Here is a 24797-nt window from a genome sequence, read left to right as displayed (position 1 = left end):
GTTAATACTTTGTTGACTTACTATTAAGCATTAAGCATTAAGATAAAATAAAAACTTGCAGAGGCATAAAACAAGACATTCAACAGTTCTTTAAATATTGAAGGATATCAAAGCCGAAATACCTCAAAACAAAAAAGCATGTTGAATTGCATGATCTAAATAAAAACCTGTCACAATAAAAATGTTTATTTGTGCAAAAGTCTAATCGGGTCAAGAATGTATTACCTTTTTCCTAAAGTTGAACTATAATTTTGTTAATGGTAGAAATGGAACTTTTTAAGATTCTTAACTATTAGTCACTGGGACAGTCCACCATCAGATTGACCAACAATTCGGGCTCTGTAAAAATCACAAATTCCTTTGGAATTTTCACTTAGGCATGCCTATAGCTGGTCAGTATATTCCAGTATGAAAAGAAGGAAGCAAATAATGGCCATAATGTCAAACAATTGGGTGCATACATTTTCTCAAAAGCATATATCTGTTTATTTTCTGAACATTGACATAATTTGAATGTATTTTGCATGACTTTTTTCTTTTTAAATCCTTGCCACAAGCTGTTACATAATGATACATGTATTCAATTATGTTGTTCATATTAAGCAGTTTCACTAAAAAAAATATTTTCCAAATTGACCGGATGCCCCAATAAATCCGAACTGACTCGGGGTTAAACGGGGTTAATAACACGCCTTATTATTGTTTCGTGTTGCTTCCTTTTGTACTATTTTTTTCTGTTGATATGTAGGTTATAAAGCGAGGAAATTCGCGCGCGCTACTGTAACCCAAATCTGGAGCGTCCAGTAATCAGAGCGCGCGACCCACACAGTCAGCGACTGATTCTGACCGCGAGCAGAACATCAAAGACCGAGAAAGCTCCGCGTTCCGCTTTTAAACGGGGCGGGTCGGTTTTCCACGTCATTTCAGTACGAAAATTTCAAGGCAGCACAAAGCCGGGCCGTATATAGAGTATAAATGTCGCCGATTATGTTTCGGAAACAGCCCGTTGGTGGTATCATAGCAGAATGCGCGTGAGCGTCCTGACTGTGCTCGTGCTGGCGGCGCTCGTGCGCTTTTGCCCAGGTGAGGAGAGTAGAAGGTGCGCGCAGGTGAACTGCCTGGCGAGCTGTCTGCCTTTACCCATGATGAAAGACATGATCAAGACTCTGAAGAGCATCTGCATGCTTAGGCCTGTAAGTAACTCTTTAAAGTCACACATTGGTGCTCATTATAACTATTAATTAATAAATTAATGTTATTTTCTTTTTCCCAGAGTGACGACAGACGCCACAAAAGATATTTGCCAAAGTTATATATAAAGGTAAGTGGGCTGATTTGTAAGCATAATTAGTAATTACAGACAATTTTTTAAAATGGGCTTACGTGACCTTTGACCTGACAACTAAAAATTAAAATAAAGGTGAGAAAATGCAATTAAATTATCACATAAAATTTGCAAAAAAAAAAAAAAAAAAGGAAAAAAAAAAAAAGAATAGACATATCTTGCTTGGTATTGTTTTAGTAAAAGCATATCTGATATCTATTCTTAATTTTCTTATTATTATTAGCTACCATTATTAAAACAGGTTATGTTTACATGTTAATAAACATAAAACATAAACAAATATTTAGATTTGAATTATTTTATTATTAGAACTGGTTTTGTTGTGTTTTTATTTTATTATGTTTATTAAAATTACAATATAAGGAAAGAAAAATTTGGTATTTGGGCCATCTTTAATAAATAAATGAAATACAACGAACAACATTTCCAATCAGCTGTGCAAGCAAAGTATATATTGACGCCATCTGAATTCTGTTGAATTGTCTTGAGCAGAAGCTGAATATCGCAGACTTTGACAAGATGCTGGGAATCTATGAAGATCATGTATTCAAGAAGCTGTGGAGTCATGACATAGATTATGCAGAAAGATTTATCCATTCCTTCTACAGACTAAGAGTCAGTGTGGAACTCTGTGTGAGTAAATATTTTGTTCTGTAATGAAAAACAGCCAAATAAGAGGAAACTATAAGATTTAGAGCCCTTAAGGGTTCTGAAGTTGTCTGTCATAGGGAAGAAACCCCTGTAACCCTACAAAAGGGTGTTTGTCAGTCAGAAAAAAATTGCAAGTGAAAGCCTTAAAAAAATACGTAATAGTTCTTGCATAATTAGGTTATGCACTGGGGCATGGTTGCAGAGTGGTTAGCACAGTTGTCTCACATTTACAGGGTTGAGGGTTCAAATCTTGCTTATGATCTGCGTGTGGAGTTTGCATGTTCTCCCTGTGGTTTGTGGGTTTCCTCCTGGTACTTTATTTTCACCAAAGGCCAAAACATGTGTTGTAGACTGATTGGATATGTGATGTTCCTAGAGATCCAGGCCCATCTGCAACCCTGCACAGAATAAGCGGTATGGAATATAGATGAATGAATGAAGTTATTTAATAAAAGGTTAGGTTAGCACACCCTAAAACCCTTCCCTCAATAACTTTTCATCATCACTACCATTTGCTGTTGTGAAGAGTAAAATCTCTGTACATCCAATAACAACCTCCCTATTCTGTTGTTCATTAGTTTCACACTCTACTCTTAGAAAAGTATTAAAGAATGTGGTCATCTAGAATACAGCTGAAACCTCATGACATAACATGGTTCTGCATTAATCGAGCTGTAAACTTGTATCAGAGATTAATGCTTATGGGTTACACATGGGTTGTTTTTTTTTAAAAAGCCTTCTGTTTTCTCTTTTAGAAGGACCGTGGTCAAGCAGAATTGACTAGATATGCAAGAAAGAAGATCAAGGGAATGGAAGAAGCTTTCAAAAAGGTATGAAGGTCCCATTCTATTTTTTAAATCATATAAAATATTAAATACTGTTAGAGTAATACTGTTTGTTTACTAATTTGTGGTGTCAAGCCTTGTATGCCCTTGTAAAGTACCTTTGCTTATCTTATATAATAGACTGTCTAAAGAGCTGTCAGTTCTTAAATAATATTTCTTGGCTTTTGCAGTTGCAATCGGAAGAGCTGTTAAAAGCAGCAGGAGAGTTTGAGACAATACTCCGTTGGATCAGCCTTTATACTGATAAAAAGCTGTCACACAAAAAATGCCAGTAGTCAGTGACTATAAACTATGACTGAGTCTGCAAAGAAACAGATGAAGAGGTAGGGCTGGGCACTATGACAATCTAACATATCATGGTAACATATAAAATAAAAATAAATTAAACTTTAACACTGAACATTACTATTACTGTACATAGTTTGTACTTACTATCACAATAAGTAAAAACTATGAACACCACATCAGCTGCTTCCAGAAAAGATGTTATGATAAACAATATATCTCAAAAAAACATATTTTGATAAACAATTGTTCACAGTTTTGATTATATCCTGTCATATTGTCCAGCTGAAAGTAGAGGTTTAAATTGTGACTACTGTAGCAACATGATCTCATTCGTAACAATTTCAGTCAACGTTATGAGTGGGGCATGGCAAATGTTTATGCTTTTGCTTGAGACTTTTTTTGAAATGTAAAATAATTTTATCACATCACCACTGCTTGCTTTCACATGAATGTCTCACAAGACCAGGTGGTAATATTACACCAATAGGCTCCTGTTCACTTTGCACACCTGGCAGTCAGATGGCACTGTAAGAATGACTTCAGCTCCCACTGAATGATGAGTCAAACCATGTGGGAACCTGATAGGACTTCAGGAACCCATGGTGACTTTTTACTTGGTCCAGTAACTTAATCCATTGTCTTAGTGTTGACTGTTTATGTGGGGCAGACAAGATGCAGCTGACTGACCCTGAAGCTAAAGAATATTTTATTGTGATATAAATATTTATTATTTCAAAAAATAACTATTTTTTTGCTTATGTAATTTATTACAATAAGATTTTTATTTATTATTTCAAAATTTTTGGCTATTACTGTAAGTAGACATTATCTGAAAATTCAAGGTGATGTTTAAAATTTGTGACGTGTGACTCATAGAAGTTTGTATTCTTTACCTCCGAAATAATACATACCTCTGGAAACTATAAACACATTAAATATTTAAATAATTTGTTTTGCAGATTTGCACATATTTCTATGTAAATAAAGATTAAAAAGACCAACAGTTTCTTGCATGCCTAAGCCAAATGCATTTTAAAGCACTGTTTAACAAAGACACAGCACAACAGTGAAAGATTCAGCAAATTAAGAAAGACATCCATCAAAGTATTCCCTATAACATTCCTTAATTGCTTCTGCTACGTAGGTAAAAAAAAAAAAAAAAAATTCCGTGTCATCTTTAAAAGAACAAATGCTGATTTCAGTGGGTGTCTTAAGTTGAAAAAAGTAACACCAATACGCTATGAAGGTTCAAGAGACAACTTAATAAACAAATAAGAAGATGGCAAGTATTACATAAGAAAACTAACACAAGTCTAATATAATGGGTGGCAATGTAAAGCATAGTAGACACACACAGCAGCACAATAATGTGTTTACATTAACAGATCATCCATAAGTTTATATCCACTCACAGATTAAGTGAATAACACTAATTATCTAACTAGAAATGGCCATGTCAAGGGGTGGAATTTATTAGGCAGCATGTTAACTGTCAGCTTTCAAGGGCTTAAGGTAACCACACTTTGCCAAGGGCCAAACTGCGATGAGTAGACAACTGTCAGACATTGGGCGTACAGCAGGTACGTATGTGCGCATCAGTACTAGACCAAAGAGCAGTGGAAGAAGGTGGCTTGGTATGATGAATCATGTATTCTTTTACATCATGTGGAGGGCTGGGCACATGTGGATTACTTTTCTGGTGAACAGGAAAGGGCCATGCAAAGAGGGCAAGCAGGCAAAGACACTATGATGATTTGGGCAATGTTCTGCTAGGAATTCTGGTTCCTGGTTTTTATGTGGATGTTACTTTGGCACATACTGTACCACCTGTCTAAACATTGGTGCACATCCAGTTCACTCAGCCTGCCTACAGGTATTTTTCAGCAGGATAATGGTCACTGACACACTGCAAAAGCCATTTAGACATTGTTTAAACATGTCATAGTGTTCAAGGTGTTGACTTGAAATCTGAATAGTAAATTTTCCAGATCTCAATCAGATTGAGCATCTGTGAATGTGCTGGATGAACGAGTCTTGCAATTTACAGGACTTAAAGGATCTGCTGCTAACATGTTGGTGCCAGGTCCGCACCGGACCTACAGAGATCTTATGCACACGATCATGATCTTATAATCTTAAGTCGATGCCAAGACTGGTCAGGGCAGTTTTGGAAGCACAAGGAGTACCTACACAATATTAGGTGGGTGGTTTTTAAATGTTACGAAACGTAGCAAAAAATAGAACAAGACAAAGCAGATTGGCTGCTTTGGGACAGGGATCCTCTAAGACCCATGAGACACAACAAAAGAGTTACAAGAGCTATTTTTACTTTCTAGATAAAGCTTGTTGGACGAAGAAAGAGCATGTTTGTTAATACGAGAGGGTATAAGGTGCTCATGGGACCTGCATGACGCATTTACTGCTTTCATTCATACTTCATCAGTATCTGTTATTCATTGGTCATGGCCAGAGTGGTCAGAAGTTTTTCTTATCTTTGAGAATTTTATCTTATACACAAGTTTGGCAGAAATATATTGCGGTCAGGAATTAATAGTTGTAGATCACAACTATATAACTGTAGAAGTCCAAAAGGAATCCACAGAAGATGTGTGCATGTGGTACTGTGAAAAAGCAAATAACTGCTGTAAGGATGTCTTCAAACAAAATAGTATTATTTTCAAAATAATACTATAAAAATCTGTAAACAGTAATCAATGAAACAAAGGCAATAATTGGTGTGACAAGCCTCTTCGATGCTCTTCATAAGGAACTTTTATAAACCGTCCTGCACAACCAGCCACAGTCCCTGCTAAACCAAGAAGCTTACTTTTCTTTTTGTCTTAATTTTTTTGTTTACATTATATGCTGCTTTATTTTCTGGCCTACAGATATTTCCTTGTAAGATACTTTTTTAACTAAAACCGTTTTCTAAAGTTTGAAAATCAGATGTTTTTGGACTGACATGTGAAGTGTGACAACCATTTGGCTTCAAACCAGCATCAACACTTGCACAAATCAAGGATTTTGTAGGAACGGACTCAGGTGTATGATTAACCAATTATACCAAGTAGGTGATAATGATCATCAATTTCATATGTAGGCTGGAATAGTCATTACCTGTCAGAGTCATCAACTGAAACAGAAACAACTGTGCAGGAGGCTTACAACTGGGTGAGGAACAGCCAAACACTACTAAGGTGAGGTTGTGGGTTCATGTCACAGGACGTACACCATGGCAACAAGCACAGCAACAAGATACAAGGTCACATACTGCATCAGCAACAGGCAACAATTTCACCAACTGGTTGACCAAGGAAACTTAATGCAGTTGATGAAACACATCATGCTTAGTTCCCCTCAACATTGTTATTAGCACAGAACTGCCAGAAACCAGACGGACTCAGGTACACCAGAAGAATTGCGGCCCAAAAGCCAAACATCCGATGTGAAAACAAGGCTAAGTGACTCAACTATGTACAAAAACATAGGAACTAGGGTGCAGAGAAATTGCAGAAGGTGCTCTTGACTGATGAGTCAAAATTTGAAATACGTATATGGTTGCAGCAGAAGGCAGGTTGTTTGCTGAAGATCTGGTACGATAATGAGTGTCTGCAAACAACAGTCACTGATGATGGAGGTTCCTAACAAGTTTAGGCCTGCATTTCTATAAATAGAGTTGGAAATTTGGTCAGGATTAATGGTGTCCCCAATGTTGAGAAACACTGCAGATAATAATCCATCATGCATGACCATCAGGAAAACATCTGATTAACCCCAAACTTATCCTGTCAAAGAACAATGACCCAAACATATAGCCAATGTCATTAAGAAATATCTTCAGCATGGAGAAGAGCAAGGAGTCCTGGAAGTGATGGTTTGGCCCCCACAGAGGCCTGATTGTAACCAGTCAGTTTTGACAGACGTTTTGCATTGAAGAACAATAACATACTTTTTCAAAACTATAACAAATATGAAATAACATATATGAAATTAAATAATTAAGTAACAAAAAAAAAAAAAAATCAGTTGTTATTTTAAGACACGAGGGTCAGATGTTCTGGAATAGTTATAATAATAGTAATTTCAATTGCATTTACAAAACCCATCAAGCATCATGATATAGCTGGCTCTCGTGAAGACCGTCCCAGGAAAACAAGATTAAAACTTACCTCTGCTGCAGAGAAAGAAGTTCATTTAGAGTTACCAGCCTCAACAATCACCAGTTAATAGCATTTCAGATTAGAGCATTTATGAAGGCATTTACAGAGTATAAGTGGCCGATACATCTTAATAGGGTGAGATGTTTAAAGGAGTGTTTATAGTGTTTAAAGGAGGTTATAATTGCAGTAATGTAAGTGTAGCGTAGCATGTTTCCTGTGAACTAAAATGAACTTTTTTTTTTTTTACTTTTGCTGGTAACCAGAATTTTTTTCTCTTATGGTGAAATGAGAGAAACATATTTCAGAAAACTTTGACAACACTCCCACTCTTTTTTGCACATTTGTAATGCCTCATGTAAAATGGAAGGTTTTTAGCTTTTAGTTTCAGTTCTTGCCACAGGACCTATGTCAGGTTCACATCAGAACTTAACTCATGCCAAGGCTTTGATTTGGTTTCTTTGCATTTATTTATACATGAACTTTATTTTGCGCAAACACTCGTCAGATAAAAGACTGCTGACACGTACATATATTTCCTTAAGAACTGTCTGGTACAGGACAAAACTCAAAAGTGAAAATTAGTCCATGTTAAATGAACCTGAGTAAATATAAATTAAGCTAAACTTCCATGTTGTTCCATTGCATTGAACATTTGCTCACCAAAGGTCTTGGTATAAATTGCTTATATAAATCACCACCAAAATGAGAGGACAGCATCATTTCATACAATGATCCAAAGAGAGAGAGAATAATCTCCTCATATTATGATCACATATAAGTTATCAAAAAGCAAGTGCACAATAAGATGCTTGAACAAAAACCAGAACCATGCCAGCAGAGGCACAGTTTGTCAACAGGCAAGGCAGCAACTGTTTGGGTCCCATGAGGGGTGATAAATGTATTTATATTTTTCTAAGATACTGGTGATGAATGTTGGTTGGAAAGACTGCCTGCAAATTTTTGCCTTGGGGCCCAACAGACCCCTCATATTACCCCTCATATTTGATGCAATTTTGAAAAACCCAATAATCTAAAAGTTTTTGCATTGCACTTATAAAACACATAAAGGAGCGCCAGAGCTAGAAAGAGGTTTCTTTTTACATGGTGCGATGTGTCTTTTTATTAAAAAAAAAAAAAAAAAGCCTAAAATAAAGATTAAATTTGTACCAATATGTAAGTAATATTTTCCCAATTGTAATTTTTAATCTTATTATTTTATTTACTAATCCTAACCCTAACCCTAACCCTTTTATTACATTAATCTGAATTAGTTTGTGCTTTCATTACATTAATCTGAATTATTAATGTTTTGGAAATTCAGACAGTTTAAATCATTCATCATATTTATCGTAAATCAAGATCCATTCAGGATGGCTTTTTTATATTCATTATAAACAATTTCCTGTTCATGGTTCAGTAACTGCATATACCCTGTTGATGTTCACTTAACAAGTTTGAGGTTTGTTACACTCGTCTTCTGAAATATTCCCCATGACATGCAGTTAACCCACACAGCACAAAGGTTGTCTGACCCACTTGATGAGAATGAAGCTTACACAAGTAACCTTCTTCTATGCAATGCAGATGAGGATTATGGCTCCCTCACTACATGAATACATACAGATACAAATCACTGTTATCAGGATGTAACATTATGGATATGATACAGGTGGTCCAGTGACCCACCATGTATATAACTGCACATGCTGGATGATGTGGCTGGTATGTTAAAACTTCTCAGGTGTAGAGGGAACATATAGTTTATCATATAAAGATTTTATATAAAAAATTTTAGAATGCAGAATACATATTGGTCAATGCATATTGCTTTTGCTCAATACATTTACATATTTTTTTACCTTACTCTGTTTTGGTCTATTTATTCACTGATGGATGGAGCAAGCTGTTTTATAGGAGGGAGCACTGTAATGGAATGGCTCACAAAACAGGCAGCACAATTTCAATTATCCTATAATATTATGTATTATCAAGTGTCTTAGGAAATTTAGGTCTGATGTTACAGTACATTCCAGTGCCTAGGACCCTATGCATGTCAGTTGAGTTACTGTAATGTTACACCTGCAACAAGGAGCTTCTGATAGGAAATGTGTCAAGGATGGAAATCTATGGATTTTTTTTTTTTTGATCTATTAAACTTTAGAGATTGATGTGAGTCAGCTTCCTTGAAGATGAACTGTTTCTGAAATAAATTTTTAATTGTTTAGTGGTTAAGTAGCTCATGTTATTCAAATTCAAATTTTATTTGTCACATACACAGTCATACACAGTACGAAATGTAGTGAAATGCTTATACGACTGCCAGTGACCCTAAAACAGAATTAAAGTTTATAATAAGAAATAAATATGAATAAAAGAAATACCATAGAAAAATTAAATAGAAAAATTAAATTAAACTAGGCAAAATAGAACTAAAAATAAAAATAGAAATATGATGTACATAAAAATAGAAATATACTGTACAAATTGAAATATACTGTACAAATTGAAATATACTGTACTGGGTGTGCAAATATGCATAGAACAAAGTGTCTTTGTGCAAAGGTTATTAAAGTGTCTTTGTGCACAGGATGTAAATGTAAACATGTAGTGTAGTTGTGAAGGTAGGTGTGCAAAGTTATTAAAGTGTCTTTGTGCAATGGTCCAGGATGTAAACGTACAACATGTAGTGTAGATATGAAGGAAGGTGTGCGTGTAATTGTCCATAAAGTGTCCATGGATGTAAAAAGATTGATTGATTAATCAATTATGAAAAGATTGTGTGAGTCTGCATAGTGGATTGTGGGGTGTCCTTAGATTTTTCCCCCCCTTACTTCAAAGTATATCCAAAGCTGTAGTGCTATGTTTTAGTACCAGGGCACACCTATGACGGGATCATGATAATTGTCCCAGGACTCGTAACATACAGTACATCTTTCATTGCTATTACAATCTGGTCCAAAACGTAAATTATCATATTGCTGCCTTCTTACTTTAATTAGTTGGATAGTGCTGGTTTTACAACAAATTAAGCCATGACTTCACATGAGTATCAAATCAAAGGCTATGTTTACACTGCAGGTCTCGATGCCCAATTCTGATTTGTTGCCAATATCTGATTTTTTGACCATCTGTTTACACGTTTCCTTCAACTATGACTCATATCCGATACACGTGTTTACACTTGCCATTCCATCTGAAACATTGCGCATACGTAAAGGGAGATTTTGGCGCTCCACACTAGCCAAGATAGACGAAGATTGACGCTCTGCGATATATGCAAAGTTCGCAAACGTCTCCATGGTTTTGAAACGGAGGAGGAGAAAAAAAAAAGCATAATTGCAGCCTGCGCATATGCTTTATTTACTAAATACTGATTTCTTAAAGTTATTTAGCCCAAATAAGTTTTAAATGGGGGGTTTTGGGCAGTTTTAATGACGTACAGAACACAATGACTCAGGAAATCCGATTTGTCTGTTTACACGACAATCACATTAGCACATATCTGATTTATATCTGATTTATTTCCACATATGAAGGAGGCCTGAAACCGATCTCGAAATATCGGAATGCATGCGTTTTTTTCCTGTTTACACGGACATAGAACATATCCGATATGTGTCACATACGAGCAAAAAATCGGAATTGGGTCACATTTACCTGACAGTGTAAACGTAGCCAATGTGATGTAATTTTACGCTATCAGCTCCTGGCATTATAACAACAATTGATGTATGAGAATTTGATTATGTATCATAAGTGACTAAACATGTTTGGCATTAGTGAAAAGGACACCAGTAAAAAGTCGTCACTAGTTACTATTACTATGCATAAATTTCAGCCCATAACCACAACAACCACAGGAATCTTTTGTAAAGCTCACTTTTCGTTACCGAGTGTTATCATGTAATACAGTAGAATTCAGAAAGATGGCAGCCTTCCTGAAAGTTTTGCTGCCGGCATTAGTAACCTTTTCACCAGCCTTTGTGCTTGCACTATTCTACCACAGAAGCTTGTTTCTTTTGCTATTAAACCCAAGCTAGTTACACAAGGATGTACATTGGTCTACTAAAGTATTATGACAACATATGCCACATATTATAGTTCTGCCTGTGCACAAAATGATTAGAATCAGTTGGTTTAATTAATGGATATAACTAACTAACTCGACTTTAGGAATCTGTAATCCAGGGTGGAATTTTAGTTATTACAATTTCATGCAAATTGCCTATGTACTGCACAGAAAAAACACATACAAAGTAAAGTTAATAAAGACAGTAAAATGAATAGTGTCCTCAACATCATATAAAGGACATGTCCTCGAACTGACAGTGCAGTGATGAAAACAGATACTGTAGTGACTGGTTGTAATTGGTTTAGAACATTCTGGTAGAACATTGAGGTAGAAACTGTGCTTTTAACGTTTCTTGACAAGCCTTTTTTAAATTTATTGTCTTTTAAGCAAAATTTGTGCTGACCACTTGCTGATTTCAGACTGACACAGCAGTAGTGAGCTGACATTGGTGAATTAATCTACCAAATATTATTTAGTCAGGGCTACAGACAATAAGTGCAATTAACAGTTACACTGGTGCCGTTACTTTAGGTGCTGATGGTTGTGGGCTCCGTGGATCGGACTTGTTTGCATGATATATTAGACTGGGATCTGGAGGGCTTGCAAGCTTGGTCGGCAGCCTTCGCGCTGTTTGTGTTCCGGTGCCTTTCTATCGTGGTCAATATTTTGTTGTGCTGTATTGACTATTCTGTGGGATCGGACCAGACAGGCCAGAGATGAACCTTGGTTGGCTATGATACTGCCCACACACACACACACACACACACACACAAACACAGACACATTTAGGAACCTCTATAGTCCAACTAGGGACCAATGAAAAAATTCAAATTCAAATTTTATTTGTCACATACACAGTCATACACAGTACGAAATGTAGTGAAATGCTTACACGACCGCCAGTGACCTTAAAAAGAGAATTAAAGCTTACAATGAGTAATAAATATGAATAAAAGAAATACGATAGAAAAATTAAATAAAAATAATAAAAATAAAATTAATAAAAAAATAGAAATAGAAAATAGAAAAATAGAACTAAAAATAGAAACTGAAAATAGAAATATGCTGTACAAAATAAAAATATACTGTACAAATAGAAATATAATGGTGTGCAAATATGCATAGAAAAAGTGTATTTGTGCAATGGTTATTAAAGTGTCTTTGTGCAATAGTCCAGAATGTAAACGTAAACATGTAGTGTCAATGAAGCCAACGGTAACCAATTTTTATGACCATGGTAGGATCTCTGGTCAACATTTGGACGCGCATAGTGCAGAGAATTTTAGAACACCAATTAGCCTAATCTGCATGTCTGTGGACTGTGGGAAGAAACCCACCAAGAACATGCACACAGCCCCCGAGGCAGGAATCAAACTGTCCACCCTGGAGCAAGGCGATGATGGTATGTGTTGTGCAAAGGAGGATGACTTTAAGCAGGATCATAGTACCAAATGAATCACTTTGGCTCTACAGTCATTCATTGACAAGAATCTTAAAGACTTTGTCTCAATTAAATCTGAGGCACAGATTCATATGATAGTGCCTCCAGGTGCCTTTCCTGATGCAAATACAGAAATATGAGTGTCACGAGACTTCCAGCAAGCTGTGAAGCAAGAAGTTAGGCATCAAGAATACAGTTGCCTCAAAGGCAAAACGTGAGTCACATCTTTAGTTTTTATTGCAAATTGTTGAGCCGATTCATAAAGATGGAGACAGGCTGCAGATTCATTTGAATTTACCTTATTATTTATGTAAATGTAGATTTAGATCACTAATAAGCAAGTCAGATGTTTAATAAACAAAGGAAAAAGTGACATAAAGACTCACTGAGATGTATTTAGCCGGAACATTAGAAACCGGAATCACCGCTTTTGGGTTAGATTAGCTGTAAATAATGGATAATTTGCATGCATTTTTAACATATTTTCTGGTGGATTCATATTTAAAAACAAAGAACAGTATGTAAACAGTAAGCAACTATTTATAGTTTCAGGGTGCTGAATCATTAATGAGTCAGTGCTCTGATCACAGCTTGCTGTACAAGAACATTATATATTAGTACATATTTCACCAAACTGTACTAAACTGTATATACACAGTTTTTTTCTTCTTCTAATATTGAACCAGGTTTACCTCTCTTTCAAACATGTCCAAGTGAAGGTTTCTGCTATAGAGTTAGCCATCCTTGACTTGTAAAGATCCTTTATATGGTCACTCACTCACTACGTATAATACAGTCACACATTCAGTCTTGTCTTTACGTTTAGATTGAAGAAATCTGAAAAAAAAGGAGTTGTACAGTTTGTACTATTAATACATACTTCATTCTTCGCATGTTTTTAGAATGCCAAATATCTCCAGTCTCTGACCGTAAATAGTGCCAACAACTGAACAGCTACCGTCCGCTGGAACTTACACCAGTCATTATGAAGTGCTTCAAGACACTGCTCCCACAGCACATCAAAGCCAGTCTGCCACCCACTGTCAACCCACACCGGCTTACCTACAGAGGTCTACTGAAGACACCATTGCCATTGCTATTCACACTGCACTGATCCACCTTGAACACCAGGGGAGCTATGTGAGGATGCATAACTTACCAATGACAAGAACTCCACTTCTCCTCCTTAGTGCTCCACAGCACACTGATGTGCATACACACGCATGATGTAAATGACAATCAAAGCATCTTTAATGTTTACTCCAAATAAGGATTCAGAAGAAATAGATTTGTGAAAAAGTTAGTAAAAGTCTAGTCCTGCTTATTATAAAAGTATAGAGTATAGTGGCATTGGGGCAGTGGTGGCTTAGTCAGTTAAGGTTGTGGGTTACTAGATTACTGATTAGAAGGTCACAAGTTCATGAGGTTCCACCAGGTTGAGCCCTTAAGCAAGGCCCTTAACCCTGTCCGCTGTAACCTGGCTGACCACTGGTTCTGACCCCAGGATCCCAAGAGGAGTATGCAAAACAATTATTTTACTGTACTGACAAATAATAAAACTTTGTTTAAAAAAAAGAAATTAATCTTACCCACTTCAAGATTTCTTTTAATTTACACTCAATCCAACCTAATAAGGCTTAGTAGTACAAGTAAATATGCTAAGGGAGGGAAATGACCAATCTGTGCTGGATTGCAGGCTTCCACGAATGAAAGCAATATATTAAAGCTAATTTAGACAAAGAGGGCTATTCAGAAGTTCTGCTAGCCTGTATTTTTGTTAGTTACTCCACAGATGTGACTGTCTCCCTCTGGTGGAAATAAGCTGCATTGCTTTTAGTTTGTTTTTGAACTTTTCTGCACTCACTCACACACATAGAAAGAGAGAAAGAGATAGAGAGAGAGAGAATAAAATATTTTTTATTGTAAATTGTATAATTAAAACAATTAGTTTTTAACATTTGTAGCTAGACAAAAATAAACTCCACTAAAAACAATTTAAAATCTTTGTAATAACATCTAATACTTCCAATGTACAGTATCTGTGTTTACATAAGTCTGTTGAACCATTAAGGAAGTGTATATAACTTATCTAGAATTCCTTTTGATAAAAATATCAGCATTTTATATTTACACAACAAAAACTCATGGAATATGAGATCATAAAACTGAATCACGCTAAAAATATCCGATTCGAAGAAATATGCATGAGCCAAATTCATATGAAAACAGGAAGGTTGATTATAAAACTAAGAAATTACTCTTGTTTATTAGAATTCCAACAGATTCTTCGTGAGAGGGGGTTTGTAGGGCAGAAGTTCCTGAAAGTCACTAAACTCTGAAGCTCAACCACAAGCATCTCTATACTAGGCAACCACAAAGTCTATGAGAGTCTCAATTCTGGTGCAATTAAAGGGCGCAAACAAATGCATAAGCTTATGCATATGCACATGCACACTCACAAACACACAGCATTGCAGCATTCTGCAAGCGAGTGGGCCTGTGAGCCAAGAGTTCAAAATAACACATTAGCCTTGCTGTTAAAACAGACTGAGCTTTGAGGATTTAAAACGTATTGCTATTTTTCCTGCCACATTGTATTAAAATTTGTACGATAATTGGTAAATCCTAATGACGCTATGATTCAACTACAAATCCTAATGATGCTATGATTCACCTATAAATTTAATGATGCTATGATTCAACTATAAATCATAATGATGCTATGATTCAACTATCAAAGAAAATTCTTACTGTGACATTGCAGTGAAATGTAATGATTTGTCAGATGCTTTATCTAACACATACAGTATGTGAGTCACAATTCAGTATCATAACCCTTCTGTCACTAGCACAGAAACTTAACTGATAAGCTACATTGCCTAACATTATAAAATATATATGTTTTAGACAAATATTATCCAAAGAAAACTGTATATACACACAATATATAATATATATATACATAAAGTTTTAACATATTGTACTTTCTGATGTCATTTTCTTTTCACCCAATTGTTAAAAGCAGTTTTTAGGTGTGCCATACACTTCCTTGCCAGTTTGAACCATTCTGGTAAGTCTTCTCAGACCTTTTTTTCCCAAACAGGCATATTTACCCACAGAACATTTGATTAATGGACATCTATATTTGTTTTTAAACTTTCTAGAAAGTTATGTGTGTAAAAATCCCAAAAGATCTGCAGTTTCATAAATAATTAAATCAGCAGATATAGGCATCAGTAACCATACCAAATTAAAAGTCACAGTTTTCCCCTATTCTTAAGTTGAACATTACAATAAACATATTACCTATATCTGCATTATTTTATGCACTGCACCGTTGCCACATGCTTGGCTGGTTGGATAACTGCATGATTGACCAGGGTGTTCCTATTAAAGCACCTGGTGAGTGTAATATTTCCAATAACATACCGTGGAGACCAAAAGTATTAAGACAACACATGCCATGCATTATAGATCTAGCTGTTCACAAAACAGGTGACATTACTAATTACTGTAGCTCTAGTGTATCTGGCTAAAAAGATGTGCTAATTAAATAAAAACTAGTGACAGCAGTATTCAGCTTCTGGAGCCATGGCCTGGTCATCTACAGACCTAATAGAAAACTGTCGGACAATGGTGAGGAAGGCAGTAGCAGCAGATATCTTTTACACTTAGTGCCCAGCCGGATCCAACTGGTGTTGGATATTTTGAGAACGTCATTATAACACTGAATTTTGCCTTCATTTCTTTTGCCCACTTGCGTCCTCTCTTTACAGAAAAAGGAATCAGATATCAACAGCATTTATGTCCATTTTGGGTTCAGTAGGAGTAAATCAGTGCGTAGTAGGACCCTCTCATAAAGCAGCTCACACTCTAGATTTAATAACATCCTTCAGATTAAGACATTACCACAGTCCAAAGTTATCTCAGATCACTATCTTGTCTTATTTAAAGTATGTTATATTAATAACGCACGCACAGTGCCATGCTACCACATTACACGTACATTCACTACCAACACTTTATCAGTAATCTCCCGAAGTTATGAACTATAATTGGATCCCACAGAACTCAATTAGGGTCAGACAGTACAAAAGTCTGTTAAAAGACTGAATATTTAGAGACTGAATTCTGTTATTCCTTAGATAATGTAGCTCAAAAGGAAAAAAATATCAGAGATAAGAAACTTGCTCCCTGGTATAATGACCATACAAACTTTAAAACAGGCCGCTTGAAAAAATAGAACGTACTGTAAATGACGTCAAACTAAGGTGTTAGTATTTCAAATAGCATGGAAGGAGAGTGCCTATCTATGGCTATCTATCTTTTCATGGTAAAAATAACAAAAAATAAACAAAATAACAAAAATGATCCTAGATGCTTATTTAATGCCGTAGCAAAATTAACCAGGTATAAACCCCACAGAAATCTTCACATCAATATCATGCAGTAGTAAGGACTTTATGAACTTTTTCAATAACATAATCATAAACATCAGGCAAAAAATTTAGGCTTTAAAACTAGACAATAAACACTGATGCAGATCATATGCTAACCATATCTGATCAGAACCCACAATTTTTTACTCTCCTTCAAGAAAGTAAACTCATTTCACTCATCTCTTCTGCAAAATCGTCCACTTGTGTAGTAGATCCTATACCGACACATTTTTTTTTTTTGTCAAACAAATAGTACAGGTACCAGCAATAATGGAAACCCTGTGAAAAATAGTTAACTCTTCACTCAACAGTAAGTATGTTCCAAAATCTTGTAAGGTAGCAGTTATTTAACCACTAAATAAAAAAACTGACTTGGATCTTTCTCAGCTGTCCAACAACAGGCTGCTATCTAACCTCTCCTTTATCTCTAAGATCATAGAATATCATGCACAAACTGTTTAGTCAGGGTTTAGGCCTCATCACAGCACAGCTTGTTTAAGTAGTAAATGACCTACTATACTATAATGGTCTTTGATCAGGGTTGTGTCTCTTTCCTTGTGTTATTTGACCTTGAAGCAGCTTTTGATGCTACTGATCACAGTATTGCTCTTCTTCATAGATTAGAAAATGTAGTAGGAATTAAGGGACCGGCCCTCTTCTGGCAGAGATACTATTTTTCTGACCGTTATCAGTTTGTAGATTTAAATAGTGACTATTCTGCATGTTCTCAAGTGAAGTTTGGTATTTCACCAGGTTTTTGGCCCACTACTATTTTCTCTGTACATACTTCCTCTGGGCAACATAATTCGTAAGCATGATATTGGTTTCCACTGTTATGCTGATGACACAAACAAGTGTATGACACAGCAAAGCCAGATAAGAAAACCCAGTTTAATAAAGTTGAGCAATGTGTGAAGGACGTAAGATACTGGATGCTAATTAGCTTTCTTCTGCTTAATCTTGACATGACAGAAGTTCTGGTATTAGGACCACATGCAGCTAGAAGATCACACAGTTACTCTGGATGGCCTTTCCGTTTCATCAAGTACAACAGCAAAAGATTCCGCTCTGTCTTTTTAAGCTCATGTGGATAATATTACCAGGATAGCATTCTTTCATCTCAGAAATATTCCCAAAATAAGGAATATGTTGTGGTTAGTCCTTCAGCTGATCGAGGAGTCGCCACAGCAGATCACTTGGTTCGCACAACAACTTGGCGCAGGTTTTACACCGGATGCCCTTTTGAAAAATTTGTTAATGCTTTTATCATCGCTAGGTTGCATTATATCTGGATGTTTAACCAGGTGCATAAACAAGCTCTAGTTAGCCCAGAATGCAGCAGTGATCTATCTCTATCTTATCTTATACTATTGACCTATAAAGCACTAAATAATCTCACACACAGTACCTAAGTAACTGAGTCAACTGCTAGTGTCTTATGATCTGCCACGCGACTTCGAACAAAAGATGCAGGCTACCAGTGAACCAGAACCCCTCTGCCATCTAGACCTGTCTGATTTATTCCAGTGCCCTGCTTCTGTTTGAAGATGTCGTGGTCTGCTTTGGATACGTGTGGTGACTGGGGACAGTTCTTCTTTACTTTACTTTAATTGTCCCTGTTGGGCCCTTAAACAAAGCCCTTAACCCTCAACTGCTCAGCTGTATAATAAGATAAAAATGTAATTCTGAATAAGATTGTCTCTCAAATGTGTAAAATGAAGACGGTCCTGGCCTCGGCGGATGCAGGCAGCTGCTCTTTGAGGAGTTGCGACTGCTGTTGCTCCATAGTTTAGGACGGAAATTTCCTACAGATTTATACTTGGGCCTCTAATAACAAACTGGACTTAATATTAAATTGAAGACATCATCTGTTATATTGCACTTCCAGCAGCCTAACACAGCACAGGACCACAAAACAATTCTTTTTTTTCCATTACCCACTAAATGAGGATGGGTTCCCTGTTGAGTCTGGTTCCTTTCAAGGTTTCTTACCATACCTATCTCAGGGACTTTTTCTTTTCCACTGTAGGCGTCATCAAGGACAATCTGATCATTTTGAATTATACACATTTTCTTACATTTCATACAAATTTCCACATTTTTCTTTCTTTTGATTCTGTACAGCTGTTTTGCAACAATGACTATTGTTAAAAGTACTACACAAATAAAATAAAATTTAATTGAGTTAAATATCTGAAAAAAAATTATATATAAATAAACTAATATTAGAAGATAAAAGCTAGGAATCATTTTTTATTGTCAAAAACTATCATAATTATGGAGTTCTAAACCTATACCTGATGTAATGTTGGTCCCTATAAAAAGGCATGGCACCATTGTAAAGTTTATCAAACAATTCACAATAGTGACTTTATACATCCATGGCCCAAATGAATCCCCTTCACCTCTTAGAATTGTAAAAACCATGAATGAGTTGTCCCATCTGACGTATCCAGTGCTTAAGAAACTGCTTTACATATCGAGAGGCCTGACCACAGTAGACACTTGCTGGAAACTCTCAGCGGTGCTCCTACGCACACACAGCCCAACAGGAAGCCTTATGTCACTCAGTGAGTCAACTCAGTGAGTCAACACCGTGCATTACAACTGAATCTTACTTTTCCACTACAGTGGAGAGATGAGTGGAGAGAGGGAAATCAGATGGGGACTGTACTAAATACCACTAACCACCAAACGCAGGAACAGAAATATTAAACAGTATGGATGCAAGTAAAGTAAAAAAAAAAAAAAACTAGTAGTTGGAATTAGTAGTTTATTTATGTGTCAGTGATGGCAAAAAAGTGTAATATGCATGCATTTAGAGAATGTATTGGGGTATGAAAGTGAATGTGACTTAAGGAACGCGGATGAAACGAGGTTTCACTTCTGACAATTAATTATGTATCGACCTTGTCTGACCTTTAACAGTGACAGGATTTTTTTTTTTTTTTATAAAGCTTTACTATCAATATGAACTGACTGCAAGACCTGGCTTAATAATTTTCAATTTATCATTATTGATTAAACAACTGTAAAACGATATGGCAAATGAATAAGCAATGACGCTATATTATTAATACTATATCAAAGTATTAAAACAAAACTTCATAAGGAGATTTTCAGCGGGTACTGCATACCCTGATTTTCCAAGAGGTTCATAAAATGTTATGGCTATTTAAAATGGTTGACTTTATCCAGGTAGTGGGCCCAGTAGGTTCAGTTTTCAAGGGGTGCAGAATCTGTCGTGGTGTTAATTATAAATTTGTTAAGGGTAAAACTTTTACATTTGATCTTTTAACCATGGGAAAATTGCTGTACAACAGTGTGATTCCTAGGGGCTAGGAGTTGGCTTAGAAATTCTGTGAGGGTAATTCAGTCAGAGCCTGCTCATGTTTGATTTGGTTGGAGTTTCCAGATGTAAAAGTGTAATGCTTCATCTCAATAGGTTATAATGCACCAACCTCAAAAGTCTAAAAGTGATAAAAAAAATCACATTGTTAAGTACTAAAAACTGAAGCTTTTTTGCTTTGCTTAATAATGTTATTTGGCAACCATTAACCCCAGAGCTGTTCCCAGAAAGGAAAAAAAAAAAAAGCTTATTCTATCAGGTCTGTGCTACTGTATGTTTAAATTTCAGAGAATAACTAAAGTTAGGCTGTGGCAACGGCTGCTGACTCAGCATTGCACACACAAACTGCTGCAGGAACAGATGCAAAGAGACAGCTAATTATCTACTGCAAGCCAGAACCACTTGTTGAAAGCAAGACATTTTCACATTCAACTTGCATTAAGAATTGTAAAATTTACACCAAAGTGCACAATAAACTTATTTAATTCCTAACATGCTTCTATGATATGGAAGAAACAAATATAACTGCAGGGAATCCATTCATATTAAATACTCTTGATTACAGTCTTTGGCTGCATCCCAAAACACACACCACTTTACTAAATAGTATGTATTACACAAAGTAGCATTACTATTTAAATATAAGGCTTATTGTTTAATATGCAATATTGCACCCAGTTGCACCTGCTTCTTGACAGTATTACCTGAGTATTACTCACCATTCACAGCTTTTAAAAAGGAAGCCAGTCCATGAAAGTCAGTACTAAGCACATTGCAAGGCTGTGATCTTCAAGATCTAAAACAGATTTTTGAGTTTTATGTTTCTCACAGCAACAAATATAGCACTTCTTTTAAGAAACCAAAAGACCTTAACTCTTAAAACATCCATTCTTATAAACACCATTGTCGGCCTGAAGTTTAAACACATATTCGACATCTAAGCGTCAATATCAGAATAAGATTCTAATAACAAACTTAAGTAACAGTGCATAGGGACAGGACAAAAAAATGCTAATCCTTCTCTAATACATGAGTAAAAGCTTATTTCAATGCTTATTATCTTCTCATTCGCATATCATTACATTAGACATTTCATTTTCTAATAGTTTTCTTCTTTTATGTTTAATTGTATTAAATAAAACAGCATAGATGGAAATGTATTTTACCCGCCATTTCTCATCCACCATTTTCTATTCATAACTTTCCTCTCATAACTGTAACAACACCTGTCTTTTAATGCCATTATTTACTCGTAAGCAATAATTTGTTTTACGGTCATGCTGCCACTCCACTAGGACTTTGGTGGTTCCGTGGTAGACTTTTTGCCTAGGCCAGAAGGCCCGGGTTTGCTTTGAAGCCAAGGGGGCCCTTATTGCTGGGTATAAAATAATAGGGTTGCATAAGAAATGTCTTCTTTTGTAAAACCTGAGCCAAAATTGCGCAAACTACATATTGACTATTGACAACCTCTAATAGGAGCAACCAAAAAAGGAACAACAACATGGAGATCTCTAGAGAGAATCTCTCTGATACAGAAGCCAATGTCATGTTTAGAATTCTAAAGTCAGTGGTTCACATCTGGTTTGGAATGTTGGCCCTTATTTGGCTCACATTTGGCAGCAAACTTCGTTTCAACTGGGCCAAAATAATGTCATATGGCTTACATCTGATTCAGATTTATCCATTTGGCTTATATCATTATAATTACCCCTAGTAATATATATAAAGTTTATGTAATATATATTAAAGTTCTCCCATTTTACAGGACTTCTTATACCCACACAAACACACATAAATACATAGTTGCCCTACATCAGAACAATGAACAAATGGGCCAACAAAAACTTTTTTGAGCATAGAATGTGGATTTTAGGCCTTTGCCTCTGTACACACACAACACGTGAGTGCAAATATAGCGCCATGCGTTTGCGCCACATGAGTTACATAGGCAAGTCCATGAGAGGCTTCATATGTAAAAAGATTCAAGGAACTGTTGTGTATTTTCTACCACAAAACACAGCAGGGGAATTCTGAATTCATTTGAACACACACACACACACTCTCTCACACACACACACACACACATGCAACTGAAATGTTGTACAAGCAAAATTCAATAAACCACAAAAATCTCACAATAACAAAATGCTACAATTTCAGTGAAAAGAAACTGCTGATTAAAGCAATCTAAGATTTATGCAAATGAACAGTCTAAGTAAATAAGCTGAATGTGCTTAGTGTAATAAAATAAATGCATGTCAGCCAAATTAGTTGCAAAATATCCAAATTTATTAACACATATATTTGCAATAACTTTTAAGATTAGTTATTTGTATGCACTGTTTTTGAAAACACATGGGATTTAATAGTGAATACTCCTGGTACAGAAACTAACGGCTAATAAAAGAGCTAATAAAATTATGAAAATGTTATTATGTGGTTAAAAACTTATCTCTGACATTACAGTATATATTTTTTATGCAATGTATATACAAAGTGCATGCACATTGTGATGAGCAAAATGTAATGTTTTATTAACTTTATACATCTTTTTGGAATTAACAACAGTGGTGGCTTAATTGCTTAGTACTGTATCTTTAGAAGACGTGATTTCTTAGCCAGTCCGGTTTTAAGGCCGCATACTGGCAGGCTGTGTGTTTAACATTGATGTATGACTATCTATGAATTCCTGTATGGAAATTACCCAGGCTTAGTGTATTAGTTACTGCAACATCAGGCATTTAGGAGCAACCTGTCTCTTATTTAAAGGAAACTTTCATAGATGAGGAGCCCACAGAAACCCCAAAACCCCAAGTGCATCCCTTAACGCCCTCTCAGGTTGCTCGTTTTCTATATAAATCCCCTGACCCATTCTGGTGAGAATCATTCACTTGCTCTCAGTCTCATTGTTCTGATTAGCAGTTAGAGCACAGCGTTAAGAAGAAAAGCAGCGACAATGGATTCTTGGTCCAACCTTTTGCTAATGTGCGGACTTGTCACGGCAGCACTGCTGAATCAAACTACTGGACATGAAGTGACTAGTCATGAAATGGAACAAGCCGTGCTTACTCTACAAAGACATCACGTAAGTGTTTTCTGTTGGAGGACTTTCTGATGGCGTTATTTCTCATGCGAAATTGCTCAAAGCTATAAACCAGATAAAAGGAGTAGCATTATAGGTCACAGCTTTGCACTTGCAGTTAGCATAGGTGAAGCTGCTACAGGGCTAATGTAGAAGATGACTTACTTATTGGAGTTTAAACCATGCACTGCATGCAACATCCTGTGCATTTATTGTGAAATAAAAAATAGAGAGCACACAGTAATAGGTTTCTCTGCAGCACAAATTGCACCTTGGTGAAAAAATAAAGTAAAAGTGATGAGGAAGCTTTGGTTAAAGATATCATGCACAACTTATCTGAGCACTCATTGCTGGCTTTCTGTATTCTGCAGAGGTTAACAGAGACAAAATGGGTGGGAGAAGCTGTTTTCACTCCCTACTTGGGCAAAGTAGAGGTAAGCTTAACAACTCAATTTACAGTATGTTAACTTCAAACCTTTCCAGAGGTGACTCTTCATTCACAAACTCAAAAATATCTCATTAGGCTACTTGCACTTGTGAGAAGATGATGCTTTTGCGAATGCTGCATGGTTACATGGAGATCTTTTCAGACATGCTGAAAAAGGCCAATTCTATTGTGACTAAGAACAGTCTGAAGAAACTTCAGGAAGGTGTGAAACAACTGAAGGACAAATACAAAGAAGAACAGGCAGTGTGGAAAAAAATCCATGAGATTGACTCTCTGCAGGTAAAAAAAAAACAAACTTCACTTTGCTTAGCTTCAGGTTAAATTATACTTTTGAACATTTAGAGTTTCATTTCATGGGCATTTTTTCATGAAAAATTATATAGTATGTAAGACAATAATACGCAATAATATGTTTTCTTTTCTTTACATTTAGAAAGACAACAGTACGATCCAAGGTGGAGCCGTGAACGACTTCAATGTCGTGTGCAATAAGGCCTCAGAAGCTAAAAAAACATCCGAGAAGTCCCAATCACCAGTGCAATGTTAGGACGCTTTCGAGTAGAGCCCAAGTCAAATCTGCATTACTTTAGTGATTCAGTCTAGTACCTTTGTGTTATTTATCAAACTTAATTTAACAATTAATTACAAGTCTAATTTAACATATTTATTTTCATCAA

General features: G+C 36.0%; 2 protein-coding genes across 2 annotated transcripts; both read left to right on the top strand.

Annotated features, from left to right (window-relative positions):
• The first annotated feature begins 166 nt into the window (after positions 1-166).
• il26 (interleukin 26) lies at positions 167-3986 on the top strand. The gene is made up of 5 exons (XM_053508544.1): positions 167-1193; positions 1274-1321; positions 1838-1978; positions 2752-2826; positions 3012-3986. Exons 1-5 carry the CDS (start codon positions 1026-1028, stop codon positions 3114-3116), a joined length of 537 nt encoding a protein of 178 aa, XP_053364519.1. The 5' UTR covers positions 167-1025; the 3' UTR covers positions 3117-3986.
• A 19523-nt stretch (positions 3987-23509) lies between these two features.
• On the top strand, positions 23510-24773 carry ifng1r (interferon gamma related). Its single transcript, XM_053508548.1, has 4 exons — positions 23510-23675; positions 24044-24106; positions 24196-24399; positions 24554-24773. The coding sequence occupies exons 1-4, from the start codon at positions 23547-23549 to the stop codon at positions 24665-24667; spliced, it is 510 nt and encodes a 169-aa protein (XP_053364523.1). The 5' UTR covers positions 23510-23546; the 3' UTR covers positions 24668-24773.
• The last annotated feature ends 24 nt before the right edge of the window (positions 24774-24797 follow it).

Source organism: Clarias gariepinus, chromosome 12 (assembly GCF_024256425.1).
Source record: "Clarias gariepinus isolate MV-2021 ecotype Netherlands chromosome 12, CGAR_prim_01v2, whole genome shotgun sequence".
Taxonomy (NCBI): Eukaryota; Metazoa; Chordata; class Actinopteri; order Siluriformes; family Clariidae; genus Clarias; species Clarias gariepinus.
Note: the sequence above shows the minus strand (reverse complement) of the source record. Positions and strands in the feature narration are given on the sequence as shown.